We start from the raw sequence: 24,798 nt of genomic DNA on the forward strand, positions 1-24,798 counted from the left end.
TGGCAAATAAACTTGAAATACTTTAACTTGACAGTATCTGGCCCTGACAGTATCTGGCCCTGGCAATATCTGACCCTGACATCTTTTTTCTCTCATTTCAGCACGGTGTGGTAGGATGACTGGAAATACTCTCTCTCTCTCACACACACACACTCCCCCCCTACACAACCACACACCCTACACACTCTGACATCTCTTCTCTCCTCCTCGGTCAGTCGGTCAGGGTACAGTAGGATGACTGGTAAGACTCCCACCAGCAACGTGACCAACAAGAATGATCCACGCTCCCTCAACTCCAGAGTCTTCATCGGCAACCTCAACACGGCGGCGGTAACCAAGGCCGACATCGAGGCCCTCTTCACCAAGTACGGCAGGATCGTGGGTTGCTCCGTCCACAAGGGCTTTGCCTTCGTCCAGTATGGCAGCGAGAGGAACGCGCGAGTGGCTGTAGCAAGGGAAAACGCCAGGGTCATCGCTGGACAGCCCTTGGGTAACTTCCTTTTTTTTGCTCGTCGATTGCTCGTCGATTGCAGGGAAGGAATATGTTAGGTCTATATTGTGGTAAGAAGATAACTATTGAGTTGTTGTTGATATCACATCAGTGATTGTACTGTGCTTCTCTTCAGCTGTTCTACTGTTTCTAGTATTGCACTCACTGTCGAGGCCTCTTGAATTGTTGAATGAATCATTAGTTCCAAAGGACAAGCTATTTCAGAGTGGATCCACTGATGCAGAGTACAAGAGAGGCATAAAGTACCTTGCATTCAGTATGAGTGGCGATTTTAGCATGTAAATCTTGGTGGGGCAAAATCCCCACTTTTTTTTTTTTTTACTTGCATGCCAGAAAAGCCCCAACACAACAACACTAAACAATATATTAATTGCACTATAACGGTGAAAAATGGTGCCCACAAACTGTTGGGACAGCTTTACGTAGGCCCTAACAATAGAGTTTTCTTTTCAGGACCATGGAGGGAATCCTTCCCACCGCTACACCTGGCTTTCAGCGGAGCCTTGTCTGGCAGAGAAACAGTTAATTCAGCCTCATTTACTGCCTTTTTAAAAAACATGGCTGACTTGCTTAAACAATTGTGCTTTCTACTGACAATTGAGATGTACAAACTATGGCAAAGGAAACGAGGAGCGGATAAAAGGCAATCCGTAATTTTGATTAAGACATTAATGACCAACGTCGTCAATATAACTCCTTGTGACTATTTATATATCAAAAATTTAAATGGTGTTTTTTACATTGCATAAAAGCAGAGATACAGAGGTACAAAATGGTATATCATACACTGCATTTGAGGAACAATGGGAAAGCAATTCTGCTTTGAAAATTCATCAACTTGTAACCTCAATTTTGAGAAAATAACCTTTGAATGTTTTGGTACCAACTGGAGAGATCTTCTTTGTTTACACACATTCAGCTTCGTTCACACCCTCTTAAGCGTTAGACTGACCCATCTCTTTAAAACCTTTTAGGGATCCCTTAAGCCCCAATCCCGCTCGAATCCCGGTAACGGGATTGATTTGACAACGTCCAGTGAAATTGCAGCACCCCAAATTCAAAAACAGAAATACTCAAACAAAAAGTCATAAAACATACAAGTGTTATACATCAAAATAAAGCGTAACTTCTTGTTAATCCAGCCACTGTGTCAGATTTCAAAAAGGCTTTACAGCGAAATCATACCATGCGATTATCTGAGGACAGCACCCCGCATACAAACACATGAAAATCAGATTTCAACCAGGCAGGTACGCGACAAAAGACAGAAATAGCGATATAATTAATGCCTTACCTTTGAAGATCTTCTTCTGTTGGCACTCCAAAATGTCCCAAAAACATCACAAATGGTCCTTTTGTTCGATAATGTCCTTTATGTCCCAAAAATGTCAATTTATTTGGTGCGTTTGATTCAGAAATACACCGGTTTCAACTCGCCCAACATGCCTACAAAGTATCTAATAAGTTAGCTGTAAACTTAGTCCAAACATTTCAAACAACATTCCTAATCCAACCTTAGGTACCTTAAAATGTAATGAACTGTTTATAATACCGGATAAAAACAACGTGAAGCGCGTTCCAGGTCACGTGCACCAAATGACTTGGGTACCTCTGAGTGACACATGGAAAGAATAGGACTACTTCTTCATTTCTCAAAAAAAAACATCAACCCATTTCTAAAGACTGTTGACATCTAGTGGAAGCTATAGGAACTGTAACCAGATTCCTATTAAAAGGGCTTCCCATAGAAAACTAATGGAAAACACATTGACCTCAAAACAACTACCCTGGATGGATTGTACTCGAGGTTCCTCCTGCCAACTCAGTTCTGTTATACTCACAGACATTATTCAATCAGTTTTAGAAACTTCAAAGTGTTTTCTATCCAAATCTACTAATAATATGCATATCCTAGCTTCTGGGCCTGAGTAGCAGGCAGTTTACTTTGGGCACGCTTTTCATCCGGACGTGAAAATACTGCCCCTAGCCCAAAGAGGTTTTAAGGGTTCATCCGAGCGTTCTGTCCTAACAGCAGCAGTCAAGCAAGCAACCAAGCTAATTGGTTAACATGCTAGTTACTTCCAGACACAAATGAGAGAACAGCTCACTGAACATTACTCGCCCTAGCAGTGCTGGTTAGTTTGTTTTATGTTATCCAGAGCGTGGGTGACTGCAACTGTGCTGGCAGATTGTCCAATCGTAAATTCAGAGCATTTCACTCTGGGAGTGTTCAGAGCGTACACTGGATGCTCTCGCCGACGAGTAGGGTTGATCTGAGCGATCTGACCTCACAACAGCAGTCAAGCACCCAAGCTAACCGGCTAACATTGGCTAGTTTGCTAGCTACTTCCAGACACAAATGAACACTCCACGCTGACCATTTTAGTCACCCAGCAGAGCTGGTTAGGCTGTTTTCATATTATCCAGAGCAGTGGTGACAGTAACTGTGCTGCTGCAACAATTTAATTATGTTTTTTTGACGACGTTTACTGACACCAGCCATATTCAAGGTGTTGAGCGTTCATCCCATCAGCACTCTGGCACACAGTGCTTTGAAATTGGAGTACATTACCAGATAGGTAACCAACCAGGTTCAATGTTAGCTAGCAATGCAAATGGCTCTGAGATACAAATAATAAGATCATACTAGTAACGTAAGCTAGTGAGCCAGCCAGCTAACATTAGCTAGATAAACAGTATACTTTAACTTGAAATGAATTCACTTTGTCAAAATTAGAAATGTGTAATATCTGAAAATGTAGCTAGCTAGACTATCTTACCTGTATACATCATAGATGGATGCATCTCCCTGTCACAGATGCCATGGTTGCCCTTAGTTTGAACATATCAATCAGGGGACAGGTGTTTTCTCCATCTCCTTAGCTATCATACTCTAATTCCACTGATTTCAAAACTCGGTCCTCCAGAAAGTGGAGAGCAACACTTATGCAGTTTTACTACGCAATGCATTGAAAAAACAGCCACGTTAACACAGGATTGCCGACACATACTGACCAGCTCAAATAGACAGAAGCATGCTATATAGCAGACCAATCCGAACTCATCTCTCGGCATGTCCAGCCCACTCATATCTCAGCCAATAATGGCTAGCGGGAAGGTTGCTGGCTTTTTCTGTGGCTAAACCAACTAGGCTTGTAATTTAACAATTGTATTCGTATTTACAGATGGCAAACAGGTTTGTTTCTAAGGCACATGAAAGTTCACATGTTCCAGAAGGCCTTTCTGACAAAAAAATTCATTTTGACAAAAACATTTTTTTTTACATTCAAACGGCTCTCCTGTGAAGTAGTAACCCGCAACATAAGTCTAGTTTCCTGAAACGAGTCACATTTGTTCAGCACTTTTGAATTGTTCAGCGACGGGATTCAGAACATGGTCCATTATTACAGTATTCTCCCTGTACACCAAGTCAGAACCGTATGATAAATAAAGGAGGCATATAAGCAGACAATGAAAGCTCTTACAATATTAAATTATTACATTTCTCTAAAACAGGCTATAGGCTACACCACCAAGTCAGAACAGTAGGCTAAGTTACCAAATTATTAGGGTGAGGCACATGGGCTACTAACAGCTTACTCCTCAACATACACTTAGTATTACTTTATTAGCTATAATATACAGTGCCTTGCGAAAGTATTTGGCCCCCTTGAACTTTGCGACCTTTTGCCACATTTCAGGCTTCAAACATAAAGATATAAAACTGTATTTTTTTGTGAAGAATCAACAACAAGTGGGACACAATCATGAAGTGGAACGACATTTATTGGATATTTCAAACTTTTTTAACAAATCAAAAACTGAAAAATTGGGCGTGCAAAATTATTCAGCCCCCTTAAGTTAATACTTTGTAGCGCCACCTTTTGCTGCGATTACAGCTGTAAGTCGCTTGGGGTATGTCTCTATCAGTTTTGCACATCGAGAGACTGACATTTTTTCCCATTCCTCCTTGCAAAACAGCTCGAGCTCAGTGTGGTTGGATGGAGAGCATTTGTGAACAGCAGTTTTCAGTTCTTTCCACGTATTCTCGATTGGATTCAGGTCTGGACTTTGACTTGGCCATTCTAACACCTGGATATGTTTATTTTTTAACCATTCCATTGTAGATTTTGCTTTATGTGTTGGATCATTGTCTTGTTGGAAGACAAATCTCCGTCCCAGTCTCAGGTCTTTTGCAGACTCCATCAGGTTTTCTTCCAGAATGGTCCTGTATTTGGCTCCATCCATCTTCCCATCAATTTTAACCATCTTCCCTGTCCCTGCTGAAGAAAAGCAGGCCCAAATTATGATGCTGCCACCATCATGTTTGACAGTGGGGATGGTGTGTTCAGGGTGATGAGCTGTGTTGCTTTTATGCCAAACATAACGTTTTGCATTGTTGCCAAAAAGTTCAATTTTGGTTTCATCTGACCAGAGCACCTTCTTCCACATGTTTGGTGTGTCTCCCAGGTGGCTTGTGGCAAACTTTAAACAACACTTTTTATGGATATCTTTAAGAAATGGCTTTCTTCTTGCCACTCTTCCATAAAGGCCAGATTTGTGCAATATACGACTGATTGTTGTCCTATGGACAGAGTCTCCCACCTCAGCTGTAGATCTCTGCAGTTCATCCAGAGTGATCCTGGGCCTCTTGACTGCATCTCTGATCAGTCTTCTCCTTGTATGAGCTGAAAGTTTAGAGGGACGGCCAGGTCTTGGTAGATTTGCAGTGGTCTGATACTCCATTTCCATTTCAATATTAACACTTGCACAGTGCTCCTTGGGATGTTTAAAGCTTGGGAAATCTTTTTGTATCCAAATCCGGCTTTAAACTTCTTCACGACAGTATCTCGGACCTGCCTGGTGTGTTCCTTGTTCTTCATGATGCTCTCTGCGCTTTTAACGGACCTCTGAGACTATCACAGTGCAGGTGCATTTATACGGAGACTTGATTACACACAGGTGGATTGTATTTATCATCATTAGTCATTTAGGTCAACATTGGATCATTCAGAGATCCTCACTGAACTTCTGGAGAGAGTTTGCTGCACTGAAAGTAAAGGGGCTGAATAGTTTTGCACGCCCAATTTTTCAGTTTTTGATTTGTTAAAAAAAGTTTGAAATATCCAATAAATGTCGTTCCACTTCATGATTGTGTCCCACTTGTTGTTGATTCTTCACAAAAAAATACAGTTTTATATATTTATGTTTGAAGCCTGAAATGTGGCAAAAGGTCGCAAAGTTCAAGGCACTGTACATATCTCCCTAATATTACATCATTTATGCAGCAGCATACAATACATTTTTGGACTCACCTTGTTGTGCTGCGCTCACTTGAACAGGAAGGTGGAGCAGCGTCCTTCTTGTGGACAAATTTTGCCATGAATCTTTCTCAACAAAGTCGGGCATTATCTGGATTTATGGTCCTTTCAAGACAACTGGGAACTCTGAAAAAAACAAGGTTGAATCATGACGTCAGTTTTCTTCAGGTCAGAGCTCTAGGAAGAGGCCCCAGTTTTCGACTTCGAATTCCGAGTTGGATGACCGTTCAAAACGTATTTCCCCAGTCGGAGCTTGTTTTTTCTGAGATTTTCCAGTTTCCAGTTGTTTTGAACGCGGCAAAAGTCATGCTTGATTGACAGCATGGCCAATGTCTTCAACCTTTTCTGGCCCATGACATGTGGATGTTTATCCTTTTCAGTTTGGAAATAAGACCCTTAAACCTACACTTGGACCACACACCCACTCCACTGAATAGCAGGCTAGTGATTGCTTTGCAATGCTTGCAGTTAGCCACTGATTCCACTCATTGTTGAATTTGCAATTTCCTCCAACTTGTTGTGTAATCTTTATGTCCAATGATGAGCACCGATACTTTTTAATCAAACATTTATTTTCATATGACAAGGATTTGCCAGTAGATTGTCGACCTGATTCATAATGATGACTGCTTGTCTTAAATTGCTAGCAAAAATGTTGAAAGTATGATGTTGACATGATCAGTCCAATCAACACTACGGGTAGAACTTGATTTGACGTCATTTTAGCTCTGGTCAATGAACTTGAGCCTTCTTGGATGGGCACTTCTAATGTAAATCTATGGCAGCACCCAAGAGGCTTGAATTTTCTCTCCCCATAGATTTTGTGGTGACGTAGTGTCCCCACAAGTGACAGAACACTGAGCTAATCACGGCCCAACTAGACAACATTACCAACCCCTACGCTCTGTTTTCGGCTGGCTGGTCTAACAACCACAGAAAGCATTGAGCTAGGCTGAAACACCTACATTTTATTAACTTAACAGCTTTATTAACTCAATTAGTTTATTTTTGACATTGTTTGCAAACTGATATGTGACACCTATTAATGCCAAAATAACAAACAGGCAAAACCAATATGATATACACACACACGATGCATTTGGAAAGTATTCAGACCCCTTCCCCTTTTCCACATTTTGCTACTTTACAGTCTTATTCTACAATTGATTAAATACATTTTTTTCCTCCTCAATCTACATACAAAACGCCATAGTGATAAAGCAAAAACAGGTTTATAGAAGTAAAAAACAGAAATACTTTATTTACATGTCAGGTGGAAGGAATTGTCCGTAGATCTCCAAGACAGGATTGTGTCGAGGTACAGATTTGGGGAAGGGTATCCAAAAAATGTCTGCAGCATTGAAGGTCCCCAAGAATACAGTGGCCTCCATCGTTCTTAAATGGAAGAAGTTTGGAACCACCAAGACTTCCTAGAGCTGGCCGCCCAGCGAAACTGAGCATTCAGGGGAGAAGGGCCTTGATCAGGGAGGCGACCAAGAGCCTAGTGGTCACTCTGAAAGACCTCTAGAGTTCCTCTGTGGAGATTTGAGAACTTTCCAGAAGGACAACCATCTCTGCAGTACTCTACCAATCAGGCCTTTATGGTAGAGTGACCAGAAGGAAGCCACTCCTCAGTAAAAGGAGTTGCAGGGACTGGAGACTAGTCAGGATCGAGGGAAAGATGAACAGAGCAAAGTACAGAGAGATCCTTGATGAAAACCTGCTCCAGAGTGCTCAGGACCTCAGACTGGGGCGAAGGTTCACCTTCCAACAGGACAACGATCCTAAGCATACAGCCAAGACAACGCAGGAGTGGCTTCGGGACAAATCTCTGATTGTCTTTGAGTGGCCCATTCAGAACCTGGACTTGAACCCGATTGAACATCTGTGGAGAGACCTGAAAATAACTGTGCAGCAACACTCCTCATCCAACCTGACAGAGCTTCAAAGGATCTGCAGAGAAGAATGGGAGTAACTCCCCAAATACAGGTGTACCAAGCTTTGAGCGTCATACCCAAGAAGACTCAAGGCTGTAATCACTGCCAAAGGTGCTTCAACAAGGGTTTTTCTTTATTTGACTATTTTCTACATTGTAGAATAATAGTGAAGACATCAAAACCATGAAATAACACATACGGAATCATGTAGTAACTAAAAAAGTCTTAAACAAATCTAAATATATTTTATATTCTTCAAAGTAGCCACCCTTTGCCTTGACAGCTTTGCACACTCTTGGCATTCTCTCAACCAGCTTCATGAGGTAGTCACCTGGAATGCTTTTCAATTAACAGGTGAGCCTTGTTAAAAGTTAATTTGTGGAATTTATTTCCTTCTTTATGCATTTGAACCAGTCAGTTGTGTTGTGACAAGGTAGGGGTGGTATACAGAAGTTAGCCTTATTTGGTAAAAGACCAAGTACATATTTTGGCAAAAACAGCTCAGATAAGAGAAATGACAGTCTGTTATTACTTTAAGATCAAATCAAATGTATTTATAAAGCCCTTCGTACATCAGCTGATATCTCAAAGTGCTGTACAGAAACCCAGCCTAAAACCCCAAACAGCAAGCAATGCAGGTGTAGAAGCACATAAGACATGAAGGTCAGTCAATCTGGAAAATGTCAATGCCTTTGAAAGTTTCTTCAAGAGCAGTCACAAAAACCATCATGTGCTATGATGAAACTGGCTCTCATGAGGACCGCCACAGGAAAGGAGGACCCAGAGTTACCTCTGCTGCAGAGGATATGTTCATTAGAGTTACCAGTCTCAGAAATTGCAGCCCAAATAAATGCTTCACAGAGTTCAAGTAACAGACAGATGGCCCATCTCTGAATGAGGAGAGCACTATGGCCCATCTCTGATTGAGGAGAGCACTATGGCCCATCTCTGAATGAGGAGAGCACTATGGCTCACCTCTGAACTTTAGAACTGGAATCCTTCATGGTGAAACGGTCCATTTGTGAGATTAAAACAATAAAGAAGCTACTGCAAACACAGAGTTTTCCCCTCTGACATCATCGCACTTGTGATAGAAGAGCCCAATATGTACAGATTGTTGTTTTACCATGCTGCATGATAAAACAATAACCAATATGTACAGATTGTTGTTTTACCATGCTGCAGGACGCTCCTCAGCTCAGCAACTAAAACAATAACCAATATGTACAGATTGTTGTTTTACCATGCTGCATGATAAAACAATAACCAATATGTACAGATTGTTGTTTTTTCACCATGCTGCATGATAAAACAATAACCAATATGTACAGATTGTTGTTTTACCATGCTGCATGATAAAACAATAACCAATATGTACAGATTGTTGTTTTTTCACCATGCTGCATAATAAAACAATAACCAATATGTACAGATTGTTGTTTTACCATGCTGCATGATAAAACAATAACCAATATGTACAGATTGTTGTTTTTTCACCATGCTGCATGATAAAACAATAACCAATATGTACAGATTGTTGTTTTACCATGCTGCATGATAAAACAATAACCAATATGTACAGATTGTTGTTTTTTCACCATGCTGCATGATAAAACAATAACCAATATGTACAGATTGTTGTTTTACCATGCTGCATGATAAAACAATAACCAATATGTACAGATTGTTTTTTCACCATGCTGCATGATAAAACAATAACCAATATGTACAGATTGTTGTTTTACCGCGCTGCACGATGCTCCTCAGCTCGGCAATAACAGCAGTGGTGGGGCGGCCAGTGGCGTTGTTTCCCCCTACTGTGGATTCCATCTTTAACCTTGCAGTCACACTGCACCCTCCCACTAACATACCATCTATATGAAGCCATAGTGTTAAGCAGGATAGAATATCAGCTGCGACCTTCTGGACTCTAGTTCATATTTAATAAGAGAAGAGGACTAGACAGGCTTTCTCATTTTCATGGCTGAAGCAGGGAGTTAATCAATAAGTCATATGGTGAAGATGTGTTCTAGACAGAGAGAGAGAGAAAGAGCATAGAAGTATGTGGTTTAATGCAGGGATGTGACGAAGAAAAACAAAATCTTTACAAATTAAACAGACATTTATTTGTGGTTTTCTATTAAAAAGAAAATAACATTTCATAAAATTCCACTTCAAATCCTATTGCGTGGTATGGCTGACAGGTGGTAGTCAAACAGTAGGGCGGCATCTGGAATCTGCTTTGGGCAGGTGAAATTAAGTCCCTTAGACAACCGTTCATTTACGTTAGCTTGTGTCCCTTCCATTGTTATGTGTATTAGCGAGGTGATCACAGTTCTTCTCCCTACATTCTGTTATCCCTCCACCTCTCCCTCCACCTCTCCCTCTACACACCTCCCATTAGATCTACAGAAATGACTGCCTATAAAGACACTGACGGAATGCACTAAAACAAAACTGTAGACGAGATACATTCTTTACCAAATCACGACAGCTTTAAAACAAATTCTAAATGGACTGGTTGATTACAGTAGGGAAATATGAGTTCCCAATCACGCGCTGCAGTTAGGAATAATAAATGCATATCGTCTATTTTAGTTTTTTTTTGTGTAGTGCGCAGCTGTAGTGTGCCATGTAGATTAGGTTACCCCCCCCCCTAAACCTAGGCAGGTTCCAGACTGAAATATGCAACAAAAACATTGTTTTGATGTTGTCAAATTGCGTATTCATTAGTCTATAGGGGCCTACTTTGTTCCATGTTTAACAAAAGCCTGTCCACCAAGTTTAAGCTCACAAATCAAACACAGAGCAAAAGAAGACACGTGCCAAATATGGATATCTATTGGTTTAAAGAATGGAAGAAGTTATGCTTTGTAATTGCTGTTAAGTGTATGTCTCAACTCCCTGCTCAAAACACTGGAAGAATTATCATTGAATTATCGCTGTGAATCACTGTAATGTTTGTTTATGTGTGAAATAATCCCATACGGGATGGGATGGGTTGCCAAATGGGGATTTGACATAAACATTTAAATGTAATCTATTTATTCATAAAGGGAATGAGACCCTGTTAAAGCGGGAGTAAACGGTGAACAGTGATATGAATGAGAGAGAAGCAACTTTCCAACTGTTAACTATGATGGCGTGTGGAAGCGTTTACATCCCGCAAATCATTTGAAAGATGCTGCATTAATGTTAAGGATAAAATGTTGTTAAAAAGTTAAAACACCCTTCGATTAATGTAATCTACTTGAAACAGAGCGCCATCATGTGGTGGCCTCTGAAAGTGGTGCTGGTTTAGATTGTAGGTACATCTGTCCCGGTTAGAGGACAGAAATGACCAGTAGGAGATAGATTTACAGTCCACACTTTATTACCTCACACCAAACAGGAAGAGGAGACCAGTGGTAGTGACAGTGGATTATGGTCAGTGACACACGGTTAGGAAGTCCAGGTTGGAGGCTTGTCCTTGTAGGAAGGGTCCAGTGGTGAATTGTGTTGAGGTGGTGCAGAGTTCTTCTGACCTTTGGTCTCTCTGGACCTCTATGTCCAACAAAAGAACAGACTGTGTTGGGGGGGTTTGAGATCCCCACCAGATACAGCATGTGATTGGCTGACCCCCTAGCGATGGAGTAGCCAAGGACAGAGGTGTGAAACCGGGGGATGGTAGCCTCTGCTGAGTCCTAAAGTTTATCTCTATCTCCCAGGGCCAGAGAGAGGTTCTGTCTCTAACTCCCAGGACCAGAGAGAGGTTCTGTCTCTAACTCCCAGGGCCAGAGAGAGGTTCTGTCTCTAACTCCCAGGACCAGAAAGTTCTGTCTCTAATTCCCAGGGCCAGAGAGAGGTTCTGTCTCTTATCTCCCAGGACCAGAGAGAGGTTCTGTCTCTAACTCCCAGGACCAGAGAGAGGTTCTGTCTCTAACTCCCAGGGCCAGAGAGAGGTTCTGTCTCTAACTCCCAGGACCAGAGAGAGGTTCTGTCTCTAACTCCCAGGACCAGAGAGAGGTTCTGTCTCTAACTCCCAGGACCAGAGAGAGGTTCTGTCTCTAACTCCCAGGGCCAGAGAGAGGTTCTGTCTCTAACTCCCAGGACCAGAGAGAGGGGTTTTCTACACTATCCTATTTTCTTCCTCCTCTCACATCTGTCTTCTCCTCAAACACACACACACACACACACACACACACACACACACACACACACACACACACACACACACACACACACACACACACACACACACACACACACACACACACACACACACACTCGTAGAAGTAGGAAAGGGGTAAAAAAAAAAGAGCAAAGCTGCAGAATAAATAGCAGATGCAGAGAATTACATTTTCCCAGATTACAAAAGGTGTGTGTGCGTGTTTGTGTGTGTCTGTGTGTTTATGTTCGTGATCATGATACTGCTGTGGATTTGGCCAGCAGGTGAGGAGAGGCTTGAATGCTTGAGTGAATTTAATAGCCATATGAGAGACCGAACTCAGGCTTTCTATTCATTCACTCAGGTTAATTTCACCAGCCAGGACTCCATTTCCATCACAATGACTTTAAGTGGCATATGCAAATAATATACACACTCAATCATACTGGGGGAGCTAACAGGAACTGAGGGTATTTTGATCCAGATAAAGATATCTACCGACTCCAGATCATTTGCCCCCTGTGATGCGTTGGGCAGACTGTACCCCCCTCTGGAGAGCCCTGCCGTTGTGGGAAGGAGCAGTTGCCGTGGTGATACAGCCCGACAGGATGCTCTCAATTGTGCATCTGTAAAAGTTCCTGGGGGTCTTAGGGACCAAACCGAATATTTCTTCTGCCTCCTGAGGTTGAAGAGACACTGTTGTGCCTTCTTGTGTGGACCACACTGTCTGTGTGGACCATTTCAGATCGTCAGTGATGTGTACGTCAAGGAATTTGATGCTTTCCACCTTCTCTACTGCGGCCCCCATCGATGTGGATAAGGGCGTGCTCCCTCCTGCTGTTTCCTGAAGTCCATGATCAGCTCCTTCATTTTGTTGGGTACAGACCCAGGGCCCGAGCTTAATGATGAGCTCAGAGAGTACTATGGTGTTGAAGGCTGAGCTATAGTCAATGAACAGCATTCTGATGTAGGTATTCCTCTTGTCCAGATGGGATAGGGCAGTGTGCAGTGCGATTGCATCGTGTGTGGATCTATTGGGGTGGTAAGCAAGCAAATTGAAGTGGGTCTAGGGTGTGAGGTAAGGCAGAGGTGATATGATCCTTGACTAGTCTCTCAAAGCACTTCATGATGACGGAAGTGTTACGGGGCGATAGTCATTTAGTTCAGCTATCTTTGCTTTCTTGGGTACAGGAACAATGGTGGATATCTTGAAGTAAGTGGGGACAGCAGACTAGGATAGATAGATTGAATATGTCCGTAAACACTCCAGCCAGCTGGTCTGCACATTTCTGTCTGTAATAAAGCCCTTTTGTGGAGAAAGTGAGTGAAAACATCCGAAGTTCATCAAAGGTAAACGATTTAATTTGATTGCTTTTCTGATTTTCGTGACAAGGTTGCCTGCTGCTAGCTGGACAAAATGCTATACTAGGCTATCGATAAACTTACACAAATGCTTGTCTAGCTTTGGCTGTAAAGCATATTTAGAAAATCTGAGATGACAGGGTGATTAACAAAAGGCTAAGCTGTGTCTCAATATATTTCATTTGTGATTTTCATGAATAGGAATATTTTCTAATTATGCTAATTAGTGTCAGGCGATGATTACGCTCCCGCATGCGGGATGGGGAGTCACTAGAGGTGACATATGTGACCAAAAATATTTGATTTGAATGAATTAACATGCACCTGTGGAACTGTCATTAAGACACTAACATCTTTCAGACGGTAGGCAATTAAGGTCACAGTTATTAAAACTTAGGACACTAAAGAGGCCTTTCTACTGACTCTGAAAAACGCCAAAAGAAAGATGCTCAGGGTCCCTCATCAACGTGCCTTAGGCATGCTGCAAGCAGGCCTGAGGACTGCAGATGTGGCCAGGGCAATAAATTGCAATGTCCATACAGACAGCGCTAAAGAGAGACAGGACGGACAGCTGATCGTCCTCGCAGTGGCAGACCACGTGTAACAACACCTGCACAGAATCAATACATCCGAACATCACACCTGCGGGACAGGTACAGGATGGAAACAACTGCCCGAGTTACACCAGGAATGCACAAAACCCTCCATCAGTGCTCAGACTGTCCGCAATAGGCTGAGAGAGGCTGGACTGAGGGCTTGTAGGCCTGTTGTAAGGCAGGTCCTCACCTGGCAACAACGTCGCCTATGAGCACAAACCCACCGTCACTGGACCAGATAGGACTGGCAAAAAGTGCTCTTCACTGACAAGTCGCAGTTTTGTCTCACCAAGGCTGATAGTCGGATTCGAGTTTATCATTGAAGGAATGAGCGTTACACCGAGGCCTGTACCCTGGAGCGGGATCGATTTGGAGGTGGAGGGTCCGTCATGATCTTGGGCGGTGTGTCACAGCATCATTGCACTGAGCTTGTTGTCATTGCAGGCAATCTCAATGCTGTGCGTTACAGGGAAGACATCCTCCTCCCTCATGTGGTACCCTTCCTGCAGGCTCATCCTGATATGACCCTCCAGCATGACAATGCCACCACGCACAGAATGAGCAGTATGGCTGATTTCCTGCAATACAGGAATGTCAGTGTTCTGGCATGGCCAGCGAAGAGCCCGAATCGCAATCCCATTGAGCATGTCTGGGACCTGTTGGATTGGAGGGCTCGGGCCATTCCCCCTAGAAATGTCTGGGAACTTGCAGGTGTCTTGGTGGAAGAGTGGGGTAACATCTCACCGCAAGAACTGGCAAATCTGGTGCAGTCCATGAGGAGAAGCACTGCAGTACTTAATGCAGCTGGTGGCCACACCAGATACTGACTGTTACTTTTGATTTTGACCCCCCCTTTGTTCAGGGGCACATTATTCCATTTCTGTTAGTCACATGTCTGTGGAACTTGTTCAGTTTATGTCTCAGTTGTTGAATCTTGTTATGTTTATACAAATACAACGTTTTCTTAAAATAAACGCAGTTCACAGTGAGAGAGGATGTTTCTTTTTTTGCTGAGTTTATATATACACACACACTGTATAGAATATATACTTTATTTGTTCGTTTTCAAATTTGAGAACATGGAGAGGTTGACATCATTGCAACATCCACAGTACTTTATCCCCCCACACCGATACACAAAAGAGAAAATAAAATGAATCAAATAAAATAGGCGTCATAATAACAATGGAATCCTATCTGCACACTGTAGCCACTGACATAACTACCTATACTGAAAAAAAACAATTAAAATAGCCATTCTCCACAAGCGGCTCAGACACCATTTGGCCCATGACATCATTTCCCAGTCCTGGCCCCAGGACCCGAAGGGGGCCACACATTCCCACCCCCGCTCACTCGACTCCTGTCACAAGTTTGGTAATGAGTTGGACAATTGAATCAAGTGTGCTAGGGCTAGGGAAAAGCCTGGCCCACTGGGCCCCAGGTGTGTTGTGAAATCTGTTATGAATGAATTGTAATAACTGCCTTCATTTTGCCGGAACCCCAGGAAGAGTAGCTGCTGCCTTAGCAGGAATTAATGGGGATCCATAATAAACCCCAGGAAGAGTAGCTGCTGCCTTAGCAGGAATTAATGGGGATCCATAATAAACCCCAGGAAGAGTAGCTGCTGCCTTAGCAGGTATTAATGGGGATCCATAATAAACCCCAGGAAGAGTAGCTGCTGCCTTAGCAGGTATTAATGGGGATCCATAATAAACCCCAGGAAGAGTAGCTGCTGCCTTAGCAGGTATTAATGGGGATCCATAATAAACCCCAGGAAGAGTAGCTGCTGCCTTAGCAGGAATTAATGGGGATCCATAATAAACCCCAGGAAGAGTAGCTGCTGCCTTAGCAGGAATTAATGGGGATCCATAATAAACCCCAGGAAGAGTAGCTGCTGCCTTAGCAGGAATTAATGGGGATCCATAATAAACCCCAGGAAGAGTAGCTGCTGCCTTAGCAGGAATTAATGGGGATCCATAATAAACCCCAGGAAGAGTAGCTGCTGCCTTAGCAGGTATTAATGGGGATCCATAATAAACCCCAGGAAGAGTAGCTGCTGCCTTAGCAGGTATTAATGGGGATCCATAATAAACCCCAGGAAGAGTAGCTGCTGCCTTAGCAGATATTAATGGGGATCCATAATAAACCCCAGGAAGAGTAGCTGCTGCCTTGGCAGGAATTAATGGGGATCCATAATAAACCCCAGGAAGAGTAGCTGCTTCCTTGGCAGGAACTAATGGAGATCCATAATAAACCCCAGGAAGAGTAGCTGCTGCCTTGGCAGGAACTAATGGAGATCCATAATAAACCCCAGGAAGAGTAGCTGCTGCCTTGGCAGGAATTAATGGGGATCCGTAATAAATACAAATACCAGGAGAATCCGGTCCATACATTGGCTGGCGAAAACAAGGCAACAGTGCATGGATAACAGAATATAAAAAATAGCAAAGATAATGAAACGGGTATGACAGTAACAGTGGATTCCTATTAGCACATTGCAGCCTCTTACATAGGACATGACTGCCAATACTAAAATGTGAGCACTAAACTACGTAAAAAAGATAGGCTCTCTACATGTTCAATGAAAGGGGACCACGTCAGGCCAAAGTTCTCTCGAGACCCTTGCAAAGTGTATCTAACCATTTCAAGTGGCAGAGATGACATCATTTCCTTAACCCACTGCGTTAGAGAAGGTCTTGCCGACTTCCAATTAAAACGGAGGATAAGACGACGAGCTAAAAGTGAAGCAAATGCTACATTTCATGTATGTTATTGGAAAAATAATCATTTGGTTGTGTTTATGAAGGTCTTGGGTAACATTAGAATACAAAAAACATTTCAATGAACACAATAGCATTTTCATGAGTTTATATGTTTATTATTTATTTTACCTTTATTTAACTAGGCAATTCAGTTCAGAACAAATTCTTATTTTCAATGACGGCCTGTGGAGCTCATGGAACAGTGTTTAGTCTTGGAAAACTTTGATTTTGAAATAAAGCTCTTCTCTTCAATTTTGAGAGTTCATTGGCAATGGTGAGGGTTTGGGAAAACCTCAGCATCTTCTCTTTCTGATACTATATAGAATGAAAAACACCTTACCTGCATGTGACTGTAGGTGTAGGAGGATTTGAAAAAGTGCCTTTCTGTCAAAAAATTATGTCCTCTTAAAACTGCTTATGACACAGTATGTTTGTGATGTCAACATTCTTACAACATATGTTTGTTAAATATACTTATTTAGGAAAAGTCAAGGACAGAGGGGGGCATGAATTTTAAAATGGCAGAGATATTTGAATTCTAAATTCATATTTAGTCAAAACAACCTCACGTCCAGTGTTTAAAGAAAACCTACTATTTGAACCCTCGTCTGATTGGAGTATGAGGTAAGATGGTCTTTGGCTTTAGTCATTTATTTCTAAAAACCCAGTGGTTTTCTGCTTGCCTTGTGTCATTCTGACGGGAGAGGAGAGCTCTCTAATGGTGCTTGAGCGCCTTGTTGGGTCTATTATTAAAAGTACAGTACAGGATTGTGCATTGATTCTTGTGTGTTGTTTGGGTGTAGGTTAGTATGCATTTCAAGTGTATTGTCCTGATTGAGGTTTGTATATGTATGTTTTTAACAAACACATGTCCGGAGACGTATGCAGGTTTGGCAGTAATTTATAGCATTTTGTTATTTTGGACTAGAGAAAATATCATAATTGTATACATATTCTTTCAACCCTTGCATATGTATCCATGAAAATGTTACTTAAATAGTTCTCTGCATCCATATGAACAAGTTGATAGTTCTTATTCTGAATAATATACATTTTCTTGAATTGTAATTTAAATAAGTTGTTTAAAATCATTAGGAGGATAATGTCGTATCTATCTCTACGTGTCAGTCCCCTCTGACATGGTGATGGATTTTGTAATATTACTGATTTTAGCAGTAGTAATACAGTTATACTAGCCTGGTCCCACATATGTTTGTGCTGTCTTGTCTTATACAGCACAAACAGGTCTGAAACCAGGCTACAGTTACTATCTATTTACGTGAGTGGACTGCACTTTCCTAATGTGAACACTAGGTGGTGGTAGTGGAGTAGTTATGGAGGCTACTACAGCACTTGTCTCAGTTGTGTAGCACATCTTATTAAGATTCAACAGCTTCACGTTATCTTTCCTAAGAACACGTCGTGATATCAGATATTGGTACTTTATAGCGGGAATCCTTAATTGGAGGAACTACCACGCCCGTTTGCGATATTACAACAACAAATACTTTTCTGCAAACAACTAACAGTTTTTTTCCCCCTCGGACTTCACTGCCCTCACGATGGAACAGCAGAATATATACTGCAAATTATTTTATCACGCGCCTCACCCCCACCGTGTCAACAAAACAATAGCAACGGCCATGGGGCAGACAGCTATTTCCCCCATTGCGGACCATCTTTAACTAACTAAACTGAATCTCATGTTGTGAATATAGTGGTTTCGTCAGTCTTCTGTATTCGTATTATAATTCATCTGATAATATGTATAGTTATCCTCTCTTAAAAGATGCACTATGCATTAATCAATTCTGATAGTTAGCCTAATTTCAGTTTTTGTGACAAAACACGCAAGTAGAGTGTATAAGAATCATTCTAGCATCTAAACCATTGTGAAACATATTTTCCATAACAAAAATATTGTAATTTCAGCTGGTGTACAAAACCAAAAGTAAAAGATACAAAAACAAAACTTAAAAACGGGAAGCATAGTTATCACAAATATAGAACAGATCTTACGCTTCTTAGACTTGCTTTGCATGATAATTACAGATCTATAAGTCACATTTCTATGGGAATTTTGTTGGGTCTACCAAAAAAGTTACATATTGCAGCTTTAAAATGTATAGAGAAAGATTAGAAATATCTCGGTCTAGGGGGGATTTTTTTGTTGTTCAATGATACATGAATGCCAGGACCGTCTAACTGAAAAGTTATACTACTTCAAGAGAATACAAATTGACTGGTGCAAAGTCAGTGGGCTATTGAAAGAGACAAGTTAGCAATGATGAGCCTCTTTTCTTGTGTGGAATAAAAAGGTCAGACAATAAAGATCTCATCCAGGAGAGACAGAGGCCTCTACTTTCAGCAGGCTTCATTGTCCTTCCTGTGTGATGGTGAAATGAGCACGGATTTGAATCGTTTTCAACATTTGACAATCATTCAAAAGATGGTCTCAATACACTGGGTACAATGGAGTCTCCGAAGATGTGGTTTGGGTATAGTCGAATTCAAGAAATCTAATCTTGGTCTGAAACTGGGTCTTGAGGGCTCTAGACAACTACAGACATGTGACCTTCTATTGAAGACCTTTGTTGGATGGTGTGGCCACTCCTACATGGAACTGAATGTTAAGAAAACCAAGCATATGGCTATTGGAGCTCACTGACACCTATGAGGACTCGTATCAATGGTGAGCCAGTGGAGACCATTGATCAGTACAAATATTTTGGCACTTTCCTTGACAGCAAACTAAGTTGAGGCCAATGTGGATGCTATGTGTGCAAAGGGGAATTGGTGCTTGTTCTTCCTGAGGAATCTCTGCAGTCTCAGAGTGGATAAGCCTATTTTCTACAGATCATTAATTGAGTCCAAAAGTATGTGGACACCTGCTTGTCGACACATCTCATTCCAAAATCAAAGGCATTAAAAACGGAGTTGGTCCCCCCTTTGCTGCTATAACAGCCTCCACTCATCTAAGAAGGCTTTCCACTAGATGATGGAACATTGCTTCAGGGACTTAGTGAGGTCGGGCACTGATTTTGGGCGATCAAGCCTGGCTCAAAGTTGGCGTTTGAATTCATCCCAAATGTGTTTGATGGGGTTGAGGTCAGGGGCTCTGTGCAAGCCAGTCACGTTCTTCCACACCGATCTCAACAAACCATTTATGTATGGACCTCGCTGTGTGCACGGGCATTGTGATCCAGGTGATGAAACAGGAAATGGCCTTCCCCAAACTGTTGCCACAAAGTTGGAAACACAGAATCGTCTAGAATGTCATTGTATGCTGTAGCGTTAAGATTTCCCTTCACTGGAACTAAGGGGCCAAGCCTGGACAATGAAAAACAACCCCAGACAATTATTCTTTCTCCACCAAACTTTACAGTTGGCACTATGCATTCGGGCAGGTAGCATTCTCCTACCATCTGCCAAACCCAGATTTGTCCGTTGGACTGCCAGATGGTGAAGCATGATTAATCACTCCAGAGAACGTGTTTCCACTGCTCCAGATTCCAATGGTGGCTAGCATTACACCACTCCAGCTGATGTTTGGCATTGCGCATGGTGATCTTAGACTTGTGTGCGGCCATGGAAACCCATTTCATGAAGCTCCCGACGAACGTTTCTTGTGGTGACGTTGCTTACAGAGGCAGTTTGTAACCATCATTTGCAAATAAATTCATAAAAAATCCTACAATGTGATTTTCTGGATTTTTCTTTCTCATTTTGCCTGTCATAGTTGAAGTGTACTTATGATGAAAGTTAGAGGCCTCTCATCTTTTTAAGTGGGAGAACTTGCACAATTGGTGGCTGACTAAATACTTTTTTGCCCCACTGTACCAGTCCTATTTATGATATTATTTACAAAGATTATACTGGTTAAAAAAAATAATCTTCAAAAATAATGTGTTTTTTAACAATTCGTATATTTGAGTCTAACCATAATATTTGTTCCGTCTTTTCTGGTGGATTAAACAGAAATAGCAACCAAATTTCTATGGCTTGTCCTTAAAAAAAGCAATATTTTGGAGATTATTTCATTTTCAAATAACCGAAAGTAAGAGGTTGTAATCTGAATAAAGGGGAAAGGGCCATTCTTACTAATCTGCTAGAGAACTGGTTCGGTTTTAAGAATAACTTTTGTAGGACTGAAGCCTTTAGTAAGATATCTAATGCTTTAATATTTAAATCATTGCTGCCTTCCACATTTATATTAATTGTATAAATAGGCCCGTTTAATTTAGTCTGGCTTGCCATTCCAAATACAATGGAAAAATGCTCATATAATTTAAAAAACAAGTTGCTAGGTGTAGGCAAGGCCATAAGCAAATAGGTAAACTGGGATATGACTAAATAGTTCAATCAGGGTGATTTTTCCACAAATAGGCAGGTATTTTCCTTTCCATGCAAGATCTTATCTATCTTTGCTAACTTGCTATTAAATTGTATTGTAGTGAGATCATTTCTTTGTTTTTTGGGATATTAACACAGAGTACGTCCACTTCACCGTCAGATCATTTTAATAGTAAACTATAAGGTAATGTAAAGGTTGTATTTTTTTGTGATCAAATACGTAAAATAGTACATTTATCATTATTTGGCTGAAATCCAGAGAGGTTAGAAAAATTATCTAGATCCTCTATGAGGCTGTGGAGGGATCCTAATTGTGGATTTAAAAGAAAACAATAAATCACCACCTTTGTTTTTATGCCCTGGATTTCTAGCCACTTGATATTATTGTTATCTGATTTTAATAGCTAACATTTCAATAGCCATAATAAATAGATATGCCGATAGTGAACAACCTTGTTTTATTCCTCGACAGTTTAACACTTTCAAATCAAATCAAAGTTTATTTGTCACGTGCGCCAAATGCAACAGGTGTAGACCTTTACAGTGAAATGCTTACTTACAGGCTCTAACCAACAGTGGAATTTCTAAAAGGTATTAGGTGAACAATAGATAAGTAAAGAAATAAAAACAAGAGTAAAAAGACAGTGAAAAATAACTTTAGCGAGGCTATATATAGTAGCAAGGGTATATACAGTAGAGAGGCTATATATAGTAGCAAGGGTATATACAGTAGAGAGGTTATATACAGTAGCAAGGCTATATACAGTAGAGAGGTTATATACAGTAGAGAGGTTATATACAGTAGAGAGGTTATATACAGTAGCAAGGCTATATACAGTAGCAAGGCTATATATAGTAGCAAGGGTATATACAGTAGCAAGGCTATATACAGTAGCAAGGCTATATACAGTAGAGAGGCTATAAGAGTAGGGAGGCTATATACAGTAGCAAGGCTATATACAGTAGCGAGGCTATATACAGTAGCGAGGCTATATACAGTAGCGAGGCTATAAGAGTAGCGTGGCTATATACAGTAGCGAGGCTATAAGAGTAGCGAGGCTATATACAGTAGCGAGGCTATATACAGTAGCGAGGCTATATACAGTAGCGAGGCTATAAGAGTAGCGAGGCTATATACCGTAGCGAGGCTATATACAGCAGCGAGGCTATAAGAGTAGCGAGGCTATAAGAGTAGCGAGGCTATATACCGTAGCGAGGCTATATACAGCAGCGAGGCTATAAGAGTAGCGAGGCTATATACCGTAGCGAGGCTATATACAGCAGCGAGGCTATAAGAGTAGCGAGGCTATATACAGGCACCGGTTAGTTGGGCTGAGAAGTAGCCATTATTTACTATTTTCCACATTGTATAAGATATTCTCCAAAATGTAAATATTATATATCAATTCCAGTCATACTTTATCAAAAGCCTTATCATAACCAGCTATGAACTTAAGGCCTGGTTTCCCAGATTTGTCATAGTGTTCTATTGTTTCCAATACTTATCCAATGTATCGTCCATGTAAAACAGCAGTCTTATTGGGATGAATAATATACGACAATACCTTTTTAATTCTGTGTGCTATGCATTTTGCATTACAACACTGAAGTGTAAGAGGCCTCCAATTTTTTTTTAAATGGACTGGGTCTTTATATTTACCACTTGGGTTCTGTTTCAGTAATAATCAAATCAGAACTTCTTGTCGAGTATCTGATAATCTACCATTTGTACAGGAGTGGTTAAAACATGCTAATAACGGTCCTCTGAGTACATCACAAAAGGTTTGGTATACCTCCACTGGTAGGCCATCCAGTTCTCCCAGTCTTTACATTTACATTTCATTTCCCAGTCTTTAGGCTTTGCATTCATTGACATCAGTGGAACAAGTTCTAAATCAGAGGGATTGCAGGTGGGGTTTCAGGAAGGTGGTGATTTCCAGGATTGCATCAGGAAGTTCCAGGATTGCATCAGGAAGTTCCAGGATTGCATCAGGAAGTTCCTCCTCGTCTTCACATGAGTCTTTCTGTACAGCTGTTCCTTTTACATTATTCATAGAAAACAAATCCTTTCAATTCACTTTGATTAGTGGAGATGGAGACTGAAATGAAAACATATGCTTAAAGTACTTTGCTTCCTCTTTCAAAATATAACTTGGTTGACTCCGTCATTTGTAACAAGTAAATTAGTAAATCATTTTTGGTAGAATTTCTGCCGTATGTTGAAGATTACAAAATAATTGTGTGCATTTTTCCCCATATTACATTGTGTATATTGATTTTCATGTGTCCATTGATTAATCCACTCAGACTGTATGTGTGTGTGAGTGTGTGATGCTGTAGTCCACCCCCCCCCCAGATCGGCTGTGCCATGGTACAGTCCAGGGAGGCATTGTGAGTCCTGCCTAGTACTGTCGGCAGTCCATTTTTGGAACCCCGACTAGAATAGAGCATCTCTACTTGGATGAAACCGTTTCCAGTTCGTCATGGCAATGTATAATAAGGGCAGACGCCGCAATCAAAGATGTGAGTAGTTAGTCATGTTTCTATGTAAAGGTGTGAGTAGTTAGTCATGTTTCTATGTAAAGATGTGAGTAGTTAGTCATGTTTCTATGTAAAGATGTGAGTAGTTAGTCATGTTTCTATGTAAAGGTGTGAGTAGTTAGTCATGTTTCTATGTAAAGATGTGAGTAGTTAGTCATGTTTCTATGTAAAGATGTGAGTAGTTAGTCATGTTTCTATGTAAAGATGTGAGTAGTTAGTCATGTTTCTATGTAAAGATGTATTAATTACATCATTATTGTATTTACAGTATTACATTATGTACAGTAGAATTTGCACAATTTGTGCTTCTCACATTCGGCTTCTATATATATATATATTTTGTTTTGTTTATACCAACCAACCCTACAGCAAATCACTATGAAGATGTGTGTGTTGTGTATGAGGATGAGATAGATGTGTGTGTTATGTATGAGGATGAGACAGATGTGTGTGTTGTGTATGAGGATGAGACAGATGTGTGTGTTGTGTATGAGGATGAGACAGATGTGTGTGTTGTGTATGAGGATGAGATAGATGTGTGTGTTGTGTATGAGGATGAGATAGATGTGTGTGTTGTGTATGAGGATGAGATAGATGTGTGTGTTGTGTATGAGGATGAGACAGATGTGTGTGTTGTGTATGAGGATGAGACAGATGTGTGTGTGTTGTGTATGAGGATGAGACAGATGTGTGTGTTGTGTATGAGGATGAGACAGATGTGTGTGTTGTGTATGAGGATGAGACAGATGTGTGTGTTGTGTATGAGGATGAGACAGATGTGTGTGTTGTGTATGAGGATGAGACAGATGTGTGTGTTGTGTATGAGGATGAGACAGATGTGTGTGTTGTGTATGAGGATGAGATAGATGTGTGTGCTGTGTATGAGGATGAGACAGATGTGTGTGTTGTGTATGAGGATGAGACAGATGTGTGTGTTGTGTATGAGGATGAGATAGATGCAACAGGTGGAAGAGGAGTAGAATACATTCAAACCCAGACTTCTCTCTCTCATAAACCTTCACCATATTACTTATTGATTAGCTCCCTGCTTCCTCCATGAGAAAGTCCTCAGAAAAATACATGAAAGGCTAGTATGAAATGGATGGACCTCCTCTAAGTGGACAGACAGAGTATTGCCCCACTCACTAATTTACATCATGCCCCAGTCACTCAGTTACATCATGCCCCAGTCACTCAGTTACATCATGCCCCAGTCACTAAGTTACATCATGCCCCAGTCACTCTGTTACATCATGCCCCAGTCA

The 24,798-nt window shown here is 41.2% G+C and overlaps 1 protein-coding gene across 1 annotated transcript in view; it reads left to right on the top strand.

The window, feature by feature from the left end:
- The first annotated feature begins 228 nt into the window (after positions 1 to 228).
- The window catches only part of LOC115101839 (RNA-binding Raly-like protein), a 36,061-nt gene continuing 11,491 nt past the window's right edge, over positions 229 to 24,798 (top strand). The window contains exon 1 of the mRNA XM_029621316.2: positions 229 to 490. Coding sequence (XP_029477176.1) covers positions 235 to 490 — 256 coding nt within the window. The 5' untranslated portion in view covers positions 229 to 234. The remainder of the gene's footprint in view (positions 491 to 24,798) is intronic.

This window comes from Oncorhynchus nerka, linkage group LG20, assembly GCF_034236695.1.
Source record: "Oncorhynchus nerka isolate Pitt River linkage group LG20, Oner_Uvic_2.0, whole genome shotgun sequence".
NCBI lineage: Eukaryota > Metazoa > Chordata > Actinopteri > Salmoniformes > Salmonidae > Oncorhynchus > Oncorhynchus nerka.